Here is a 20,407-nt window from a genome sequence, read left to right on the forward strand (position 1 = left end):
CCCCCCCCCCCCCCCAAAATAACTAAAGAGAGGATCTGATAATCTAATATCAAATCTATCACCAAAGAAAAAAACACTTTAAATAGAAAAGACTTAAGTCTAATTTCCTATACTAAAGCTGGAGGCATTTAAAGTACATGATTACTGCAGTCACTATAGCAACAAGAATGCACTTGACTCTGAACTTGACCCCGAAGTGAACCCTGCAGTGTGTCTCATTTCGCATTCTTCCGTACTCACACTTGCTATCTTGAGTGCATAAGCGCGTTCACACTGACAATTTTTTTTTGGGGCTTTTTTATGCCGTTATTGCAGATGCAGTGAGAGAGAGAGACAGGAAAGTTGAGGAGAGAGAGAGAGAGGATGACATGCAGCAAAGGGCCGCAGGTTGGATTCGAACCCGGGCCGCTGTGATTAGGACTAAGCCTTAATGGTACTCGCTCTACCAGGTGTGCTACTACAAGCAGGAAGATATTTTGACAGGTGATGCAAAAATCATGGTCAAATGTTGCAAACATCATTTCTAGTGAGTGTGCACAACGGCCATGTTCAATTTGAGACAACACTACCCTGTCGAAATTCACACGCTGCACAAGTAAGGACGCAGTAAACACAGTGTACTGAAGGAAGTATCTGAAATGAGACAGAGTGCTTGACGGATTCATCCCTTTTATCCTCAGAGACATTCAGATCCGGCCATTATTCCACCAGACAGTGCAATGACAACACACACATATACAGACTCACATCACACAAAGCAAGCTGCCTCAGTCTAACTGCATCGTTCATCACAATGGTGAGTGAAGAATGACTACTCCCACTGGAAGGCTGAGAGCGTCCTTCGGGCTGAGCCACCGGGGCCAGAGAGATGAGCTGGGGAGGGGGAAAAAAATGAATGCTCCCTGCTTTCAGTGACATGGTACACCTGTTGCACATACAGGGCAGGACAGCCTCTGCATTGGTCTGATCAGGATGAGGGCATTCATATATTTTTAAAGGACCTTGGTTTGGGTGACGTGTGGGTAAAAATACACAACAAGGTGTCCTGATAAATGAACGGAATGGATGAGGTGGATGTGAAAAATGTCATGATGTGAGGCAGAGCTAAGCTACACTACAAAAATATGTGGACACCTTCACGTACACCCGTATGTGACTGGTGAACATCAAATTCCAGAAACATGGGCATTAACTGCACACGTGATCGCATAGATTCTTGTCAACATGTTATGTTAACACAGGTAATTTTTTCAACAATACACATAATGTAAAAGCTGCTTTTCACGTGATCAAAATGAGCTTGAACCGAACTGCTTGGATCTGGAAATGTAATGAAGCCAAATTCAGTGGCCCCCTTCTCAACAGGGGCATAATAGCCAAGACTCTGAGGTGTATTTCCTGCTTTGACCCCCACCTTTCAAGTCACGAGTACCGGAAGGGAGACGACATCATACATAACACAAGAGATTTGTGTCTCTTCTGTGGCTCTAAATACAACGCATAATAACTCTGCTATATTCAAAGCTTAATAAGACATATCTACGGGATTACATTAACTTTGATTATAATAAACACCATGGCTATGACTCTGTAATGCCACTTCCCATCCCAAAGACAGAAGGAAAGACAGACAGACAGACACACACCAGGAGAGCTTCTCATAGTAAACTGTTGCCATAAAGTTGGATCCTATTGTCTAAGATATAATGTAACACTAAATATAGCACTTTCCCTTAATAAGTAAACAAAAATATTGGTCTGGGGGTGTCCACTTCCTTTTGGCTATACACTGTATGTTTGAGAGACAGTAGAAAATCCACTGATGGAGTATACTGTATTATACATACATACACTGTAGTCCATCAACATATTAAAGGTGCTATATCTCAGTGCCACGGTCGCAGGTTGTCATGTCTCATTTTTGATTGGCTGCTAGTCTCTGGAGGGCGAGTCTTACGCCATATGAGCCGGCCTGAGGGCAGACACCAGGGGAGCCAGAAGAGAGGAAGAAGAGAAGAGAGTTGCCTGTGGCTGAAGGTGCAACCGCTGTTGTTGACATTGTGACGGAAAATGACTGGTAACCCTCAATCCTTAAGTATTTTCCTTTAATGTCTGCCTGAATCCATTTGTTAACCTAAATGAACTGCAGCTGAGCTGCAGCAAGGATTAAAGTTCTCCATCGCCATGATGGATGGCCCTGTCTCTGTGAAACGGGGGGAGAATTAGTTCAGGGTGCAAAAAAATCTAAAACCAAGGTGTGTGTTTTTGCATGGTATGAATATCATAACGTGCTGTGCAACATTGTTAAAATGAGAACAGGACCGGAGCAGCCCTGACCGAGTTGCGTTAGCCATGGAGTCAAGTGAGCAATACTGCAAGGAGCAAGTGGATTGATCGCCGAAAGCTGGTCAAGCTCATTCCGGTTTCAGCTAAAGCTTGCACCTTTTTCTTGTTGACCGGCATCCGAAGGCATTTGTCATAAGTATGGCCTGTTATTAGGTTTCACAGCCATAAGGCTTAGTGGTAAACCTGAAATTATTCCACACATTACTCCCTGTGCCATGATACTTAGAATTTCCAGAATATTAACAATATTCTTTGCTGCACTCAAAGGCCAAGGAGAGAGATTTTGTCATCACAGCTTTCAGCGACAGAGCAGACAAGGTGATACTTTTGCACCTGAAAAGCTACCTACAGTAAAACAGCGAAGAAATGAAACCGAATTAGCTGTTTGCAGTAGAGATGGAATAGAGATGTTGTGCCTAGGGAGCAGAGAAGAGAAGACTGTTCTGCACAGCTCCTGCAGGCTAAAGAGGATGTCACTGTCACAAGCCTGACTCATCATCCGGCATACAAACACACATGTACTTATGTAGCACGACACACACACACACACGCAGGACTCATCATCACCACTGACACCTTCAAACTGACTGGATGGGTTCTCTGATATCACTTCTAAGCAAAACTGTGGATGCCCTTGTCCTCTTATCCACACACACACACACACACACACACACACACACACACACACACACACACACACACACCCCTTGTGTCACCTATGGCTTGCTTGTCTTATCTACGGCAGCCCGAGGACATGGAGCCAGCCTGTCTCTGTCACCCACCTCCCAGCTAAATATAGAACCTGAAGGAAAGCGCTCTACACACTGAGACAACCATGACCACACACAAAGCAGCCGAAAAGTGGTGTATCGCCAAGATAGTTTGGACTTTAGGCTTAGAGGAAGATGTAACGTGACATATCTGGTCTGTGCAACTGGAACCAGCTGCCTGCTGTCACAGACACATGCTAATTCTGATGAGCAGTGACAAACGCATGTCTATGCAACTGCATGCACGTGCACAGACACATACGCCAGACACCCCAAACAAATCCCGAGCTCCATAATGTATTCATTTTCGCCTGGGTGACAGCAACATGCAGCAACTTTCCTCGGCAAAAACAGATTATGAGGAGGAAAAAAGTAGAGCAGTCTATGCATGTGTTGTAAGATCCCACCTTTGTTAGCACATGCCATCCATTTCAGATTATCTGCGAAGGCCGACTCTCGACCAATCAGGTAAGGGAATATGCGGACCTGCAGAGAGAAAGCAGATAGCTTCCGTCAGTCATTTTAATCGCATTTTGATAGGGCCCACCACACCACCATATAGAAGATAACACTGTCAAAGCCAGGCAGAAGGCTCATTCTTTATCTGCCTTTGATTAGCATTACCTTTCTCCAACTTGAAATAATTCAAATTATTTTTATCAGCTCAAGAAACTAAACAATTAAGGATTACCAGATAAAGGTTTTTTAAATAAGATAAGCGTATCAAGAATCTGCAATTAGAATGAATACAAATGATAAAGCATGAAGTAAATATTTTGAGTTGAAAAAGCCAAACTCAAGGATCATGCGCTCAATCCTGAGAATCTTCTAAGCTCTCTGCTGCCAAACCCATTTTTGCCCAGCAGTGCTCAGTTGGCTCTCGCAGCAGGTGTAGTTGGCAGGTGTGTGTGTGCATGTATGTGTGTGCATGAGTGTGTGTGAAGAGCAGGTTGCCAGATTGGACCAGATGCAAGCCTCTGGGGGCACAGCTGCCATAGCTCCCATGCCTGCATTTTTCATTGCCTCCCTTTGCCCTGACAGCATGTGTCTGTTTGTGTTTGTGTGTGTGAATGTGTGTGTGTGCGTGCGTGCGTGTGTGTGTGTGTGTGTGTGTGTGTGTGTGCATACACATGTCTACATGTGGGCATGTGTATGTCTATATCTGATTTTTGGATGACTGCACTCGACAGAAGGCTCTGAAAATCATAAAAATATAATTTATGTATATATGGCATTTCCTTTTTGAGTAATACTTCCTTCAAGTTATATTTAATTAATTGCCATGAGTCATAGATAAACACCTTATGAATTTAATAGTGATTATAATGACTTTCGCAAACAAAGATATAAACCATAGACAGCTACCTTTAGGCTCTCATTTTCTAGTATGGATATTGGTGGTCTATTGTCAACTGTAATGAGCTTCACTGTGAATAAGTACAGTTGTCAGACTGTCATTTTTAAGAAGCCCTAATTATGTAGACCGTAATCATCCTCTATTCATACAAACCTCAGCCATTTGAATGACTTTGCCAGAGTGATAGGGAAACACAACATTGCCAACAAGATCTTAACCCCTGCATGTGGGGCTACGGTTAAAATGTGTCAGTGAGTTTTTCTGGTTGTGGTTATGTGTTTTCTTTCACTGGTAGCCAAGACAGAGGTCAAACTACAGCAGGCTGGTTATTAAATATGGAAGAGGTTTACAGCTGAGTTAAGTACTGTGGAGATAAAAACTTGCAGGGTCTCTGGCTCCGGCATGCAATCTTCAACCTACTTGACTGCACAAATTTTACATAGGCAGGATATGTAAAAAAATACATATGCATGCAAGAGCGCAAATGCAGAGACATATAAGTACACACATATGTATGTATCCATGCACACACAGATGCACAGACACTCATGTAGCTGTACTCGTACTTGGGCAAGTTTCAGGTCGATGCGCATGCTCTGCCCTCATTTTAAACACAAGTTCTTATGTGTGCAAAAATCTATTTGTTCACACTCCTACATTATATATTTAGCACTTAACTCAATAATTCATTCAGTTCCCCTGTGTAAACAGTCACACAAACGTTTAAAGACTATAACTACTTCTGTAAGGCTACATGTGTTTTATTGTTCAGAACACACTATTGCAACCCACACTGTAGCACCAGGCTAATTGTTCTGATGTTACTGGTCTCATGCAATATGTAGCATAATATAGGATCAGACAGGCTGACTGTTGGTTAAAAACACCCCAGCTGATGTCAGATCCATATCAGCTTGATGTTTTAACCTGAAACCAAAACTACATCCATGAAGCTACATAGTGATGATTCTTAAAATTGATTTGGTTTGTATATGAGCACTATCCACTGAGGCTGACGATTGTTACACCTCAGTTATGGATAAGTACACATGTTTTGGATGAACCTGAAAACCAGAACCTGAAAACCTGTGATATGCCACAGAATTAAAGGCAGAAATTATGTTTGGTTTGATTCTTTGGTCTGATTGTCTAATATACTTAATAGGCCCAGCTTGACTTGGGCAAAACAAAAGCCACAAAATTATTTTCTCATTCAGATTGACAACTTTTTGAAAAGAAATCTTTTCATCAGCACCTGTTAGCAAGCCTTTTAATTTCAATTGTTATTACCGCAGTGGTACACAAGGCATTCAAACTTTTAGACATTAGCAAATAAAAAGACCCTGATAATCCTGTGCCACATTTTCTGAAGTTGGCTGCTGGTTTTATTTCTCCTTCACTAACTCATCTTTTTCATCTATATTTTGTCTTTAATGAAATTCCTTATCTTGAAATCTGCTTTTGTTCCACCATTACAAAAAAGCTGGTGACCCAACACTTCTAAATGATTACAAGCCCAACTGTAATCAGTCTTGGCAAATGCAAAGGAATTGGTAATTTCTAATCCCTTTCTGAAGTTTTAGTCTAACACTACTATATCTGATTATCAATCTGGTATTTTTGAAACTGACTTTAGGAGAGCAAACTGAGATGTGCGTAAGAGAGAGTGTGAGTTTGCTGTCTTAAGGATGGCTGATGCCCTTTTGGTTTTCTAGTCTAAGTATCTGTTCAACCAGAGTAGCCCTGCTTAGGTGAAATGCATTTGAACTTGGCCTTAAGTGGGCCAAGGGCAGACTGGAGCCTCCTCAGAGATTTTCTAAACCTAAAGTGGTGGATTCCCAGCTTGGGCTGTGTCTTTGTCCCTTAGGGCTCACAGTATCACCAGTCAAGGCCTTTCTGCTGGCCCTACTACATGTGCCCATTTGCGCATCTCATATGTGGGACTGAGCCGAAGGATTACCCTTTACAGCCTGTATTGCAGCAGTGTAGCCTCCAGACACTTACAGTTGGCCCTTTACTGGTGCCTCAAGATACACTGTCAAATGGTTACGACATGTAAGGTACAGGTGGTGCACACAAGACAAGGTGCACAAGCAGACATGGGCAAGGGTGTGTGTGGCCCCAACATATCAATCTCCTGAAGCTTGGGGAAGTACATGTAGCCCACTACATGGACAGGACACTCTATCTATCATCAGTAGGCATTGTTGTCTAGCTTCACCTTGCTTCAGCAAGATGGACCACAGTTGTGGCTATGGGCACATCAAAATCCCCAGCAGTCAGTGTTGTCCTGTGCAGACATTTTAGGGAGGCCATTGTTTAAATTGCAAATGGCAACACTCACTCTGGCCCAGGAAGACTTTTTGCCAAATTACAGTTTGAACCATTAGATGCAATGTAGTCCACACTCTCAGGTGGTTGACAGAGTTTGATGCGACTATAGACAGGAAATGGCCAACTAGTTTGAGTGAAGGGTGTCCACCACCACCGTTTAAATCAATGCCATATGTTTTCCACTTTTAAAGATGGTGAGAAACCCCGTTCCCAATTTTCAACTTAGAATTTCTCATGTTACTGTTGATATGGCTGCATTGATGCCCCCTCTCATTACCAGCATGATTAAGGATGTATTGCATTTCTATGTCCTTCGCAAAATACATTTGCATAAATTCTTGTTGGGCTTAGTTATATCTGGCTCCCCTATTTAGATGAGGATGAACCTCTTTAGCCAAAGGTAGATGCAGAGTACAACACATAACATTAAAATAGCATTTTGGTTACACACAGAAACAAAGACGCAAATATAACTGGTTCTCTTTGGTTTTTTGACTGTTGATTTTTGAAATTCTCAATTACTGCACATATTAAAATTAGAGAGGGAAATGGACAATATGCTGGGAACAGCATCATAAGGCATCATTCAATCACAGCTGACTGATATTGTGGCTCACATGTGTGTAGATGCATGTGTATGTGTATGGGTGTCCAAATATGTCCATGTTTATGTGCTTTCATGTTAAGTGTGTAGCTGCATACACATGTGTGGGCACATTTGTGTGGACAGGTAGCCATGTGTGAATTTATGTGTGTGAGTATAGGAGTGACTGTTTTGTCTTGTACTTGTATCTCTTGTTTTAACTCAAAGAAATGATTGGAATCAGTAATCCACACAAGCCTCGCACAATCAGAGAGCAAAGGCAGGTATGCTCTTAAACAAATCACCACAATGGTCTTTGGGTGAACAAAATTTCAGTTCTTTGTATTATTTTATATACACTATGGTTTTTAAGGTCATGCCACAAAGAGTAAAGATAAATGCAAAATTACTTCTGAAAAATCTTTATCTATAAAAGGCTGTTATCTGAAAATTGTGACAGTATCTCTCTGAAAATAATCACTGGTGTAACATGAAAGCAAAACTCATTACAGAAATGTATTTGAAGTCTTTCAGTGTTTTAGACTTTTCATCTGTAGATACTGTTTTTCATGGCAATGCTTTCTTTATGATCGTATGATCTTTTCTCTTTGGCTTGTAGGAATAAATGCCATCTGCATACAGATATTCAGAAACTTGTTTAAATTCAGGTTTTCCTACGCATGCCTATATACTCAGTGTGAAGCTACACAGTGGTGAAGCTGTAAGGCTGGGTGGAAGGAAGCCATTAAAAACCAGCAGTGGCGGGGAAGAGAGGGGAGGGGGATAGAGAGAGACAGACACGAGAGAGTGACAGAGACTGAAGACTTCTATTATCAGCGGGGCTTCTTCTAAATGGAAGTATCTAGCAGCCTTGTCCCCTCTCCGCTCACTGCTGTACAGCCTTGAGGCAGGAGCGTTTGGGGAGGGGAGGGGAGGGGGGGGGGGGACTGCAACCATACCAGACACACACAAACACATGGGAATACAAGTGCATTTGGGAAATATTAATGCATTATATTAATGCATACAAACATGTGCTCTAAACAGACTCGCAATGAAAATTGTGTGTCCTAACACTCACATCAGCTGCCAGATGCCAGATCCCCCAGACTCCCACACACATACAAAATATTTCACATTCACATTCTGTGTAAAAGCATTTCTTGAGCTGTTAAAAGGCTTACCTGAGGCATTGAAAGTTTGTGCTGTATGCGCATATATACGGTATATGTTTAGGGTGTATGCATGTATCATTGCTTTAGTACTTCTACCTCAACCTTTTACGGGTGAGGACCCTGTGGGCTTTCTTTTACAGCAGAAAATGACCTAAGAATGAGCCTTTTTCCTTCCCCTCCATCTACTCTTTTCCTCTCTCCTCCCATTTCATTTCATGGCCTGTCAGAAGAGCACCACAATTACCTTGCAGGACAGCAGAGAGAGACGGCTCAGACCTCAGAGACAGGACCATACTTAACACTGTTTTAAAGCCTTCTGAAAGGACCCCATACTGCTCAATGCCTTCTGCTTGTCAAAAACTTTATCTAACAACTCAACCAAATACTAATACTTGGCAAAAACATGCCCTGAAATATGACAAGAGAAAAGCGGTGTGTCTGCATGGGAAACATTGATGCTTTTTTCTTATGGTGATCCTGCTAGCGAGAAGTGCAGTATTTCTCTAGAAACTGTATTTCTGATGTAGTTATAATAATTGTATGATTTGTAATCAATTGCCTGACCCTATAAAACATCATCCTTCTCTATGTTCCTGTTGATTGATGTATTAGAAATTGACTGTTACAGATTCCTTTGTTTCACTTTAAAGGTGCTATTTGTAAGTTTTGCTATTGCAGTAAGTTTAAAAATTCATTCATAGTCACAGGAATGCATTAGTCCAGTGTTCATCTTCACTGGAATACATGGTCTCAGGTCCATGAAGTTGTGAACAAGGCATACTAGGAAATTGAGCTCAGCCAGCCTCACTATGCAATTGTCCTGGAACACAACTGCAGAATAATGTGATGTATGTGTTTGTGTGTTTTATACATTACCTTCCTCTCTGGCCAGTTGTACTTGGCAAAGATGGCATCATATGTGTCCACTGCCCCATCTGTCACCAGCATAATGGCTTGGCTACACTCACTACCCCTCCCCGTCTCGTTGAACTGGAGACAGAGATAGAGAAGAGGGGGTGGGGGTGTTGGGGTAATAAAGAAAGCAGCATGAAAGTTTCTCTTCAATCCAAATGGAAATTTAACTAGTTTAAAATCTTTTTTTTTTTTCAAATCAAACAGCTAATCTAGTTACTTCCCATTTGAGCACGTAATTTAACTTTACATGAATTAGCATGTCATGGAAGCTAACTGTGTTGTACAGTAACGCTAAGCTAATGGAATAATAATAGTTTGCCTCCTGTACACACACACATGCACACAAACTACTAGGACATTTACTGTGAAAGTGCATTGCCACCCTAAGATTACAGAGAGGCGTCATTAAGCTGGAGACATTTGTAATTCCAGTATACCTTAGATACATGTTGTTGAAATATGAGCATCTAGAAAAGGATGGTAAATGCGCGTCTGTGTGTTTGTGTGCATGTGTGTTTGATTAATTGCTTGCCCATAATGAGGAGATGTCGAACCAGTAACCTGAGTCATCGAGTGTCTTGTTTACTTAGTTTTTTGCATGATTTTGTCAATTTAGCTATTAATTACAGTGCACTAATTAATTTTGTGCATGGAACTGTTTATTTTCTGTGTGTAAGTATGTGTGCGTGTGTTCATGTGAATGCGTCTGGCTGCGCGTGGGTGATCATGCACGAGTGTGCTACTCACGTCACTGAGAAGATTGAAGGCCTCGGTCAGAGCTATGTCTAACATACCAATGCCTTGAGCAAACAGCTTGTCGAGGTGCTCCCGGAAATGCTAGGAAAATAAAATTTAGGGAGAAGCCATTATGAACATGGTGATGAGAGGAGAGAGCATGGGTAAAAAAGAAAACAGAGGGTGACAGGATTAGAGTTCATTATTGATTTTCATGGAGAGAAAAAAAGAGATGAAGAGCAGATAGCTACAGTAAAAGGATAAAAATGCAAAGATATTGATTTTATTTTTTCATAGCACAGAGAAACATAATATTTGACTGAACTTGATTTACCCCTAATTTACGTGTGAACCAAGATTGCACCAATGGTCTAATGGGCTCTTGAACATGGCTCTGAGCCAGTTTTTGCAGCAGGATGCCACATTATCTTTAGACTGAAAACATCCTGACTGAAAGTGTGTGTATATGTGTGGCCCGTGTTCATAGGTGTAATTGTGCCACAAAGGGTACATTACCTCTCTGGCAACTAATGATGAGTTTAATGTTGTCAGCAACCTAACAGGTCTCATGAGCATGTCTCATTATTTACAACAGCCTGGAGGCAACACACACACATGGACACACACAAGCTATTATCCAGTTCAATCTATCTATAGCTATTTCAATCCAGCTGTTGACTGTTGCTCTGTCCAACTACCTGCAAAAACAATTCCCACCTATGACGGTAAGCAACCCTCTCACGCCCACGTCTAGATATGACTCTGTCTCTCACTTTTTAAAATCTAGGCCTGCACCTCCATCATTATCCTCATCAGTCTCTTATCTTTCTCTTCCTTTCCTTTCGCTCCCTCTACATTCATCTCCTCCAGTCGTCTGCTCCTTAATGAGGGGAAGGAGGAAAGTGTCTCAACACAGTAGGTGGCTCAAACAGCGTCAGGCCAAATCAGGGCTTGCTCACCTGGGTGCAAAACATGCACACAGAACTCAGGGCATAAGCACCAGCAAAACACATAAGTATGTTCACAAAAACAACCTCCAGCATCCCTGATGTCCCCATATGGCAAAAAAGAACCTTTCCTTTGATGTGGATAAAAGGGTTAATATGTTCCAACAAAAGGCTGTGCACTAGAGCACAGCAAACTTTACCTATTGTGTTTGTCTGTGTGAGGGTATGTGAGTTAAGATCCAAGTGATTCGTCTCAGCACAGCAGGCTATGCTAAATCCCTGGTGCAGCAGTGTAGTAAAGTGGCAGATTCAGACAGTGTGCGTGTCCGTGTGTGCACGCAAATCTGAATGTGCTCAACCATACCACAAGGCTCTGAAATGTACAGAACATTGGACATCAAACCCTGCAATGCTGCAGACACCTTTTATACTCGAAAATGATCACAGCAGTCAGCTTGACGAAGCCAGGCTACAGTGACATAACAATCAATGAATAAAAATGTCCTCAAATGCAGCAGCTGATAAATGCATGGGAAAAAAAAAGGGAAAAAAAGTGAATACCGCGTATTGATGTGAATAGGATTAGACTGTTTGAAAAATAGATCTACAAGTATTGCATGATCAAATATGATGTCAAGCCTATAGTTCAGCATCATATTAGTAAAGCATTTTAGAGGATAGAAACAACTTTTAAAGTCAAATTCAAGCTCCATCCCTGCATCCATTCAAAAAACTGTTTGGCTAGAAAGGATTTGGAAATTTGCAGGTGGAAAGATGTTTATGTTATGTGAGACCTAGAAAAGTAGGTTAAAAAATAAGAATTAAAAGAATTAAGAAATTAAAAAAAAATCTAAACCAACATTTCTAACTAAGACACTGTTGATGCTAATTAGACAAATAACTACTCATGGTAATATATGCCTGATGAATGTGTGTGCCATGAAAGCTTGACTACAGGTATTTATGACCCAGTTGAAGTTTGGGTATGAAATAACAGATTTTGGAGAGACAGATCAGTACATTTTAAGGCTCCAGTGTGATAGTCACTTCCTGCCCCCAGCTGAAGTAAAAGACATTAGCCTTATCTACCAGTGCAGACTGCCTTCCCCTCTTAGCTGGCTGACTCACCCCACATTAAACTACCATCTGGAGTTAAACACATAATGCTAATCCATATGCATAAGTGTACACTCATTTAGAAGTAAACAGAAACTAACTTAAACACCAACAGGCACACACCCACAGATGTGAACACACACATAATTCTACAGCACTTGCATGTGGTACATGGGAACTAGTCCATGCATTTGGTACTAAACAGCTGTGTCCCAAAGATTTGACATGGACTAATAGAGGTTAGCTATTGAATTTTTAAATGGAATTTTAAAGAATTTGGAAGAGATTGAATTTTTAGTGGGCACCTGGAGATGGAGCCTATATTATAGACACCAGACAGGAGCAGAGACTCCTAGGTGAAGAAGGGAATCATGCTACAGTAATGGAGAGGAGGCAAGGATTATCACATGTGCCATCTTGATGAAAACCTCCTTTATTAACACTCCAAAATACAGTCAAACATACAAACATTCCCCAAACCACGTTATGTGGGAATATTTATGACACTCACTTCCTCAAGAAAATCCAAACAATAATTTTAAAGAATACTCCACCAATTTAGCATCAATATCCTGTAACACTGTCACAATGGACAGTTTAAAGAAAAAGTCTCTGAGCCGACAGCAGAACCAGAGATGCCATCTTTTTTTTTAAATTAATGCATTCCTCTTCTTTGTCAAAACCTGGCCCCGACATTACCCACATACAGTTTGGTTGGACATATGGGTGTATTATGCTAATAGCGGCTCACATACCCTTGAAGCTCTCAAACAGGGATGAGAAACGGGCAACAGAGTTCTGGTCAGTTTACTTCTATCTAAGCCCACACCTCCAGATTTTTTTAATTTTTCAAACCTGTAATCCTCAACCCCAACTAATGCTGCCTCAAGTTACATCACTTAAGGCAACAAATAGATTACCCACAGCACCCACAGTACCCACAGCACCCACAAAGGACTTTATAAAACCGTTTTCACATATGCATTAGCACCCCCCTCCTAGACCTGTAAGCAGGCGGCACAGACAGTTTTTTTCCACAAGCAGTCTGATTAACAGGCCATGCCACTGCGATACTTGCACTGTATATTGTGTATACTGTTGTATTTCAGCCTTTAGTCAGTGACATCTTCTCATATAAATGTGTATTGTTTACATCTCTTATTTATGGTCCACACTATGACATATTATATATTTTTTATCTTACACTGTATCGTATATTTAAATTTCAGATTGTTGCTATTTTAAATTAAAGAGTGCGAATTGGTAGAAAGTTTGTTGTATAGATCTTTGTGATTATATAAATAAGCTTGAACCTAAACATGTCATGCTGAACCTCCAGTCATTTTCTAATTCTTTCCTCGAGTAACCCTGAACCTGGCCAGAGACTCAGTCACTGATGACTGTAAGACGAGAAAACAATAAGAGACAAAGAAAGAAAGACTCACATCTTTGTTGGTGACGTCTGCTTGGACCAGAGTCCCATTGAGGCATGGCTCCACATAATGCAATTCCTCATTGTACTGGAAGAATACAGAAGGAATCATTAAAGCAGTAGTAGTAATGACTTAAACTGTTGTATATATACAAATGTGATAAATACAAAAAAAGAAGATGTAAGAAACTTCACTCATCTTGATGAAAAGCACACACACACACATACACACATTGCACACAATGTACAGTACACAATGTACTCAGTGCCTGCCATTCTGTGATAATACTCACCATTTAATGCATGAGTATGAATTAGACTTCAAAGGCCAAGAAAGAGAATGGAAGTGTGTTCTTCCAAAGCCAGTAATTTTGCCCTAATCTATGTACATACATCCGTCTGTCATCGCTCTGTCCTTGCGTGTGTGTGTGTGTGTGTGTGTGTGTGTGTGTGTGTGTGTGTGTGTATTGCAGCACTGCAGATACTTCGGACAAAATCCACAACAACTTTGACACTTCCTGGGAGTCTTCTAAGGTAATAAAGTAAAAGTAGCACAAATAAAAAGACCAAAGAAACAGATGAGTCAAAATGACACATCCTTTTAAAGAGTTTGGGGAAAACAATATGTTTCTGCCTGATTGTCTAAATCCTCTTTTTCTCTATTTTTCAAAAGAATAATTTTCAAAATAACATGATTAGGATATCAAATGATAATGAAGACTTTGTTCTGTGGAGAAAGAGAATGGAGGCTGGCAAAGTGACTAGCTACATTTTGATGTGAATTAGCATCAGACACACACATGTGGAAGTGCATTGTCACACACTCACACACACATGTACACACATACACACTCATGGAGTTTCATCAGACTGAGATGCGATAACAATGGTTTGGGTGCCTGAGGCGGGATCCAATCACAACTGTCTCTTTTGCAATTCAAATCTTCATTCAGCTGACTGCTAATTGGTTGTGAGCGTGACAGAAGAGAAAGCTGATTCGTTCCAGCATTTCCTCTGATCTGAGGAGGAGAGGATGTGGGCCTGTGTTATGTGTGTTTCTGTGTGTGTGTGTGTGTGTGTGTGTGTGTGTGTGTGTGTGTGTGTGTGTGTGTGTGTGTGTGTGTGTGTATGTCTATCTGAGTCTAAAAAAACATAGAGGTTAAGTAGTTTATATATTCCCCTTGCAGCTGTGTACACATCTGTATGAACTTACAGCAATGATGTTGAAAAAGTCGTCGTCTCCAAGAGTGTCCAGTATGGAGGAGACAGTCTGTCTGGCAATGGTCAGCCTGAGGCCTTTCATGCTGCCGCTGACGTCCACCAGGATCACCACGTCTTTCGGTGAGGTTGCAGCCTGGATGTACCACTTCCGGTTACGACAGTCAAAAGCTATGACCCCGTGTTCATCTGGCTTCCATTTGATTCCTTGAAGAGCATCACACGTCAAAGACAAACGATGAATTGCAATAATGCTGGAGCTGCATCATTTGTATGGAAGGAAAACAAACCATTACCTCTGCAGAAACGGAGGTGGCCAGGAAATTTGTTCTTGGAGCCCTAAAGGCTTTCTGCCAAAACACACTGCTTTTTCTGTCACAACAGATATTTTTCTAAAACGTTTATCATCTGCTTTTTAAAACTATGCTATTTCAAGAAATTCTGTTTTCCCACATTGCAAAAATACACATTTTCTCACTTATTTTTAGTGTTATTTAGCTATCAGATAGTGATTTGAGATTTCTGCTGGCACCCCAGCACAATGGAGGAATATTTGTATTGCTCAAAGCCCCAAAAAATTCGACAGCAACATTTCTTTCAACCTGCTAGCCTCCAGTCTCTAGCTGTCAGTCACTGAAGATTACCCCCACCCATCATTCTGCTTTAGGGAGACAGCCACTTAATTACAAACACGCACATAAACACTACCCAACACCAATCCACCCTCACAAAACACACACTTACACTTACCTGGGTATTGCCTGAAAAAGCCTTTGGCACTGCCGAAGTACTGCCATATGAGTGATGGATCTCTCTCAAAGTTATCCACAAAGACTTTATTCAGCGCCTCAGACCAGAACACTCCGTTGACAATTGCAGAGTCTAAGGAATAAAGGGAAAAAAAGAAGGGGCAAAGTCAAGCATGGGGAGGAGCAAAGAAGCACTATTTGACTAAAAAGGTTAACATTGCTTTTATAGTCCAGGAGGTTGGAACAAGTACTCTCTAGTGCCTGTTCATCCAGTCATATCATAACACTGCACCTCCACAGATCACTAGCAGGACCTATTCATTACACAGAGATACAGGCAAGTGTGAGCATAAAAACAGAGAAAAAGATGGGAATAGAGAAAAAAGAATAAGAGAGATATAAGAGAATAGAAATAAATAGGAGAGACTGTAGACTTTATTCTGCCCTACAAAGACTAAATACAATAAATACATATTTGGTCAAAATTGAGTTAAGACCTATCTGCCTTTGTGAAATATGTTTTATATCAAGTGAAAACAGCATTTTAAAGTAAGTACAAAATAAATATTGTATTGTATTTGCTGCTCAGACTGTAGTAACCGGATTGTAGTAGTATATAGGATGTACTTGTCACACTTAACCTCCTAGGACCTGGCGTCCACATATGTGGACCTCACATTTTGGGTTCTCTAGACCACAATACTAACTTTTTCTCAACAAGGGCCTGGTGACCACATATGAGGATATTATACTGCCACTCAGTAATCGAAATTTAAAACTAATGTCCTCATATGTGGACATCATTTTTCTCAGGTCCCAATCAGCCTATATAGCAAAGAATAGAGCTCGGGTCTTAGGAGGCTAAAGCACTCCCTGCCATAGCTAGCCTAGCTAGTCAACAAGGCAGCTACAGAAAAAATGTCAACATCACGTGAAAGCTAGCTGGTGAGATGAGATTTAGCGAAAACTGTTTACTCATTAAGTTTTCATAAGCTGATTTCTGTAAAAGAAAATATCCATAATAATAAAGTAGCATCTTCGTCTTTCTTCATCTTCATAAACTCGTGCTAAAGATAGCTAGCTCAGCAGAATGTGGTGTGGTTAACATTGAGGTTTCTTCACAGTGAACCACATATTTAAATGTAATAAATTGTAAATGAATCTATTAAATTGATTTCAATTAAAATATAACAACACACTGTCAATCGCCTTGCAAAACAGAGATACTATATTTAATTCCTAGAAACTATGAACTGAAAATGATCAAAATAAAGTTTAATTTCTTAAACAAACTTGTCCACATTGACAAGAAAATTGCAATGACCCATTCGCTGCAATTTTACCCTTGGATTTCATTAAACTCATCCAAGTATTATAGGACAATCATTTTTGGGGAGAAATCTAAAAAGGTATGAAACAAAGGCATAACAACCTCTGTATATTTATATCTTTTCTTTTTACTTCAGTGTTTCTGTAGTTACTGCTCTCTGCCTGTGTAGGGCAGTATTAATGTAACATACAGTGTGTGTCTTTGCAAATATGCATCAGAACAATATGTGCTATAGCTTTTACCAATTGTAATATTTGGTGAGGCATAGGAGGAATGACTGTAACTGGTTAGCAACCAGGAAGCCAAGCTCATTACAGCTACTTACTACCACAATTTAGCTTGATTCAGAAGCGGGGCGGGGAAAATGGAAGCAGAAAAGGATAAGCAGACAGACAGACACAATCATACAGTGAGACAGATCCACAAAAGCCTTTAGAAGGAGATAAAAAAGAAAGCCAGGAAGGCAGACGGAAAGGCAGGCAGAAAATTACTGAGAGACAGACAGACAGACAAGTACCTAATGGACAGAGAACAAGAAAAGCAGATAACAGATTTCCCATCATCTCCTATGCTGGCAACATTGTTCTGCTGTCAACAGTCATGCCAATAGGCCATGATTGAATTAGTCTTCTGGAAGCTAGCACACTAAAGCCCTCTCTTGATAGTAAACACCTATCCACCTCTATGGAGCGGAGTAGAGAGGATGCTGGATTTGATCCAGGCTCCATTTACACAACAATACCGTCACTTCTGGTGCAGTTTGAGTGTCTATTCCGATCTGGACTCGTCATGATGAGGGAGGAAGTATGGGCTCTCCTTCTCCCCTAAACTGTCATTTAAATTCATCTCAACTAATGTACTCCTTAATTCAATCTGATCAAAGGAGCTCCCATGATTCTCTATTCACACGTGCACGTGTACTCAGATTAAAAAGTAGAACTGTGTAGGTACCCACTGCACCAGCCTGAGTGATCAGAGCTGAAATCAACTTCACTTTATTAGGTTACTTATGACGATTAGGAGGGGCTGGTTTTACGAGAGGAGGGAGGAAGCATGAGTAGGAATAGGAGAGAGTTGAGAAACAGTGTGTGTGTGTGTGTGTGTGTGTGTGTGTGTGTGTGTGTGTGTGTGTGTGCGTGTGTGCGCATCTCAGAGAATATAAATGTAAGTATACGTATGGACATCAGAGAGTATCGACCTGCTGCAAATATGTGCATGGCTATACTGCATCACTGGTACATGATCTTATCATTAAGCCTCATATAGTATCATGGTGGGAGCTCTGTTTTGGTTGTGATGTAAGTTTGCAAGTTGGATGTTTGATGTGGTGCTTTCCTCCTGCGATTAATCTCTAGGGGCACAAAGCTTTCTGCTATCATGGACTCAAGCTCCAATTCATCACTGCTGCCGCCAAACCATTTATAGTGCACAAGCTACAGCCAAATCTTTAGCAGCATAAAGAACAGGTTCGGATGACAGTGATTGCCCAGTACACATGAAGGAAACATGGCCTCTCTGTGCATTTCTTTGATACCAGTGTTTGCACAGGAATGCACAAAAAAAAAGAAAATACATTGTCTAATCAGACAAATTTAAGTGCGGATTATTTGTAGATTATGTTCTAATAATAATGTAGTAGTGCTACTGTTTGCTACCATTATCACTTCCCAGAGTTGTAGAATTTCATTATTCTTTTTTGCTTTTATTAGCAGTGTTGGGAATCTGATAAGCATTTAAACCTGTGGATTTGCTGCTCAAACTGGATTTCCTTGATCACTTTTCATCTTCTCACTTGCCCCTTTATAAATAAAAACCCGGACTAATATAACACCTTGTGTTTTTCAGTGCAGTGTTATTTTCTCTATGAACACCTGCAAACTTTCTTGGCTTAAACATGAAAGTATTAATTACATGTCAGTGCTACAGTGCTGTGGCAAAGAAACTTTCAAAGTCCTTGTTCACAATATGAACAATACTGTGGTGATAGATAAGCCAACTTTTGCAAATTCATTCCAAAGGAGAAAGGGAGAACAATTTAAGGAAGAATATTTTCAAATGTTTTAATGAATCATTCACAAACTGTTTTTCTTGCCCCAAGCCAAGCCTCCCAGACTCCTTTTGCGGAGCAGTGAGAGTTTGCCCGCCAACAAGCTCCCTGTAGTCCCAGCAAATACATCCATGTTATCACTGCCAATGAACAAAGCCTGCAGATCTAAAAACTCTTAAAGCTGTGTGTGTGTGTGTGTGTGCATGTGCGTGTGTGTGCATGTGCGTGTACGTTCTACTCATTTGCCTTTGAATCAAATCAAAATTACTCTTCCTCTCCCTGTATCGGTCTGCCTGCCTGCCAGCCTCACTCTCCTCACACTTTCATTCAATTCCTTTCCATTTCATTCACTCTCCTCCTGTCACTCCCGTTTGCTCTTTCTCTTTTTTTCTACCTAGCTGTAATTAATCTGTTGCTCAGACCTTCCATCAGTCTGACTTAACCTACTTTCTTTCTCATTTACTCCCCCCCTCTCCATATAATTTCTTTGCCTGTGGTGGCTGGGTTAAGCCGACATGACATTCACTCTGTCCACTGAGCATTGTACAAGGCCATGACTTCATTGGTTGGACTTGGGTGGATGGTACATTAGCAGAAAGTCTGATTATTTAACTGCTAATTAAGTCAGTGTGTGGTAGAGATGATCCAAAGAGTTACAGTTAATGAACTCAAATCCTCCTCCGGACACAGGCGTACATCTATGTGCACCAACACACGTACTAACTCTTGTACTGATGTTTTGTTAATTTTTAGACTGGGGTTTCTATTATCCAAATTAGAGAACAAAAGCTCAGATGTACATGATAATTTTTTACGGCAATGGTGTTAATTTAACCTTTTCTGCACACTTGTATTTTTGGCACCTTTATTGTAAATTATTGTCATGGTTTGTCATGGCAGACACTTTTTGTTTGAGTTTATGTTTGGAGTTTGTCACTTCCTGTTTAATTTTGTAGTTGGTTTCCTTGTGTGTCTCAATGTTCTTACTTCCTGTCTTGATCCTGTTTCTCTGTTTGGTGATTGTCTGCCCCGCCCTAATGTGTTTCACCTTTATTCAATCACCCTTGCCCCAGCAGCATGGCTTTTTTGAGGTTGCCTCAATCCTCCCAGCCAACACTCCTGTCGGTCGTCAGGCCACTTTGCACGCTGGCTGATCCCCTATCTGACTCGGATCTGGAGGAACCTGAGCCGTCTCCTTTTTGGGGTAACCGGCTAGCCTCCCTGGGAGGTCTCTACGGGAGGGAGCCCCTGGGAAGAATCGCAGGTCATGGAGACACCGGTTCCCCAAGCAGCCTCCGCCTCGGTCCTTCCAGCCAGCGCTCCCGTCGAATGTCAGGTCCCTTTGCATGATGG

At 41.0% G+C, this 20,407-nt stretch overlaps 1 protein-coding gene across 2 annotated transcripts in view; it reads right to left on the bottom strand.

Moving 5' to 3' along the window:
• cacna2d3a (calcium channel, voltage-dependent, alpha 2/delta subunit 3a) overlaps window positions 1–20,407 on the bottom strand; it is a 117,150-nt gene that overhangs the window by 44,644 nt on the left and 52,099 nt on the right. For both annotated transcript variants that reach the window (XM_023425158.2, XM_087178989.1), the window contains exons 6-11: window positions 15,679–15,810; window positions 14,924–15,135; window positions 13,724–13,798; window positions 10,228–10,317; window positions 9,442–9,555; window positions 3,524–3,602 (exon numbers count right to left, since the gene is read on the bottom strand). In XM_023425158.2, coding sequence (XP_023280926.1) covers window positions 3,524–3,602; window positions 9,442–9,555; window positions 10,228–10,317; window positions 13,724–13,798; window positions 14,924–15,135; window positions 15,679–15,810 — 702 coding nt within the window. The remainder of the gene's footprint in view (window positions 1–3,523; window positions 3,603–9,441; window positions 9,556–10,227; window positions 10,318–13,723; window positions 13,799–14,923; window positions 15,136–15,678; window positions 15,811–20,407) is intronic.

The sequence above is a fragment of the Seriola lalandi genome, unplaced genomic scaffold, assembly GCF_002814215.2.
Source record: "Seriola lalandi dorsalis isolate HSWRI2012SDOR001 ecotype SW California unplaced genomic scaffold, Sedor1 jcf7180002054767, whole genome shotgun sequence".
In the NCBI taxonomy this organism is placed as follows: Eukaryota; Metazoa; Chordata; class Actinopteri; order Carangiformes; family Carangidae; genus Seriola; species Seriola lalandi.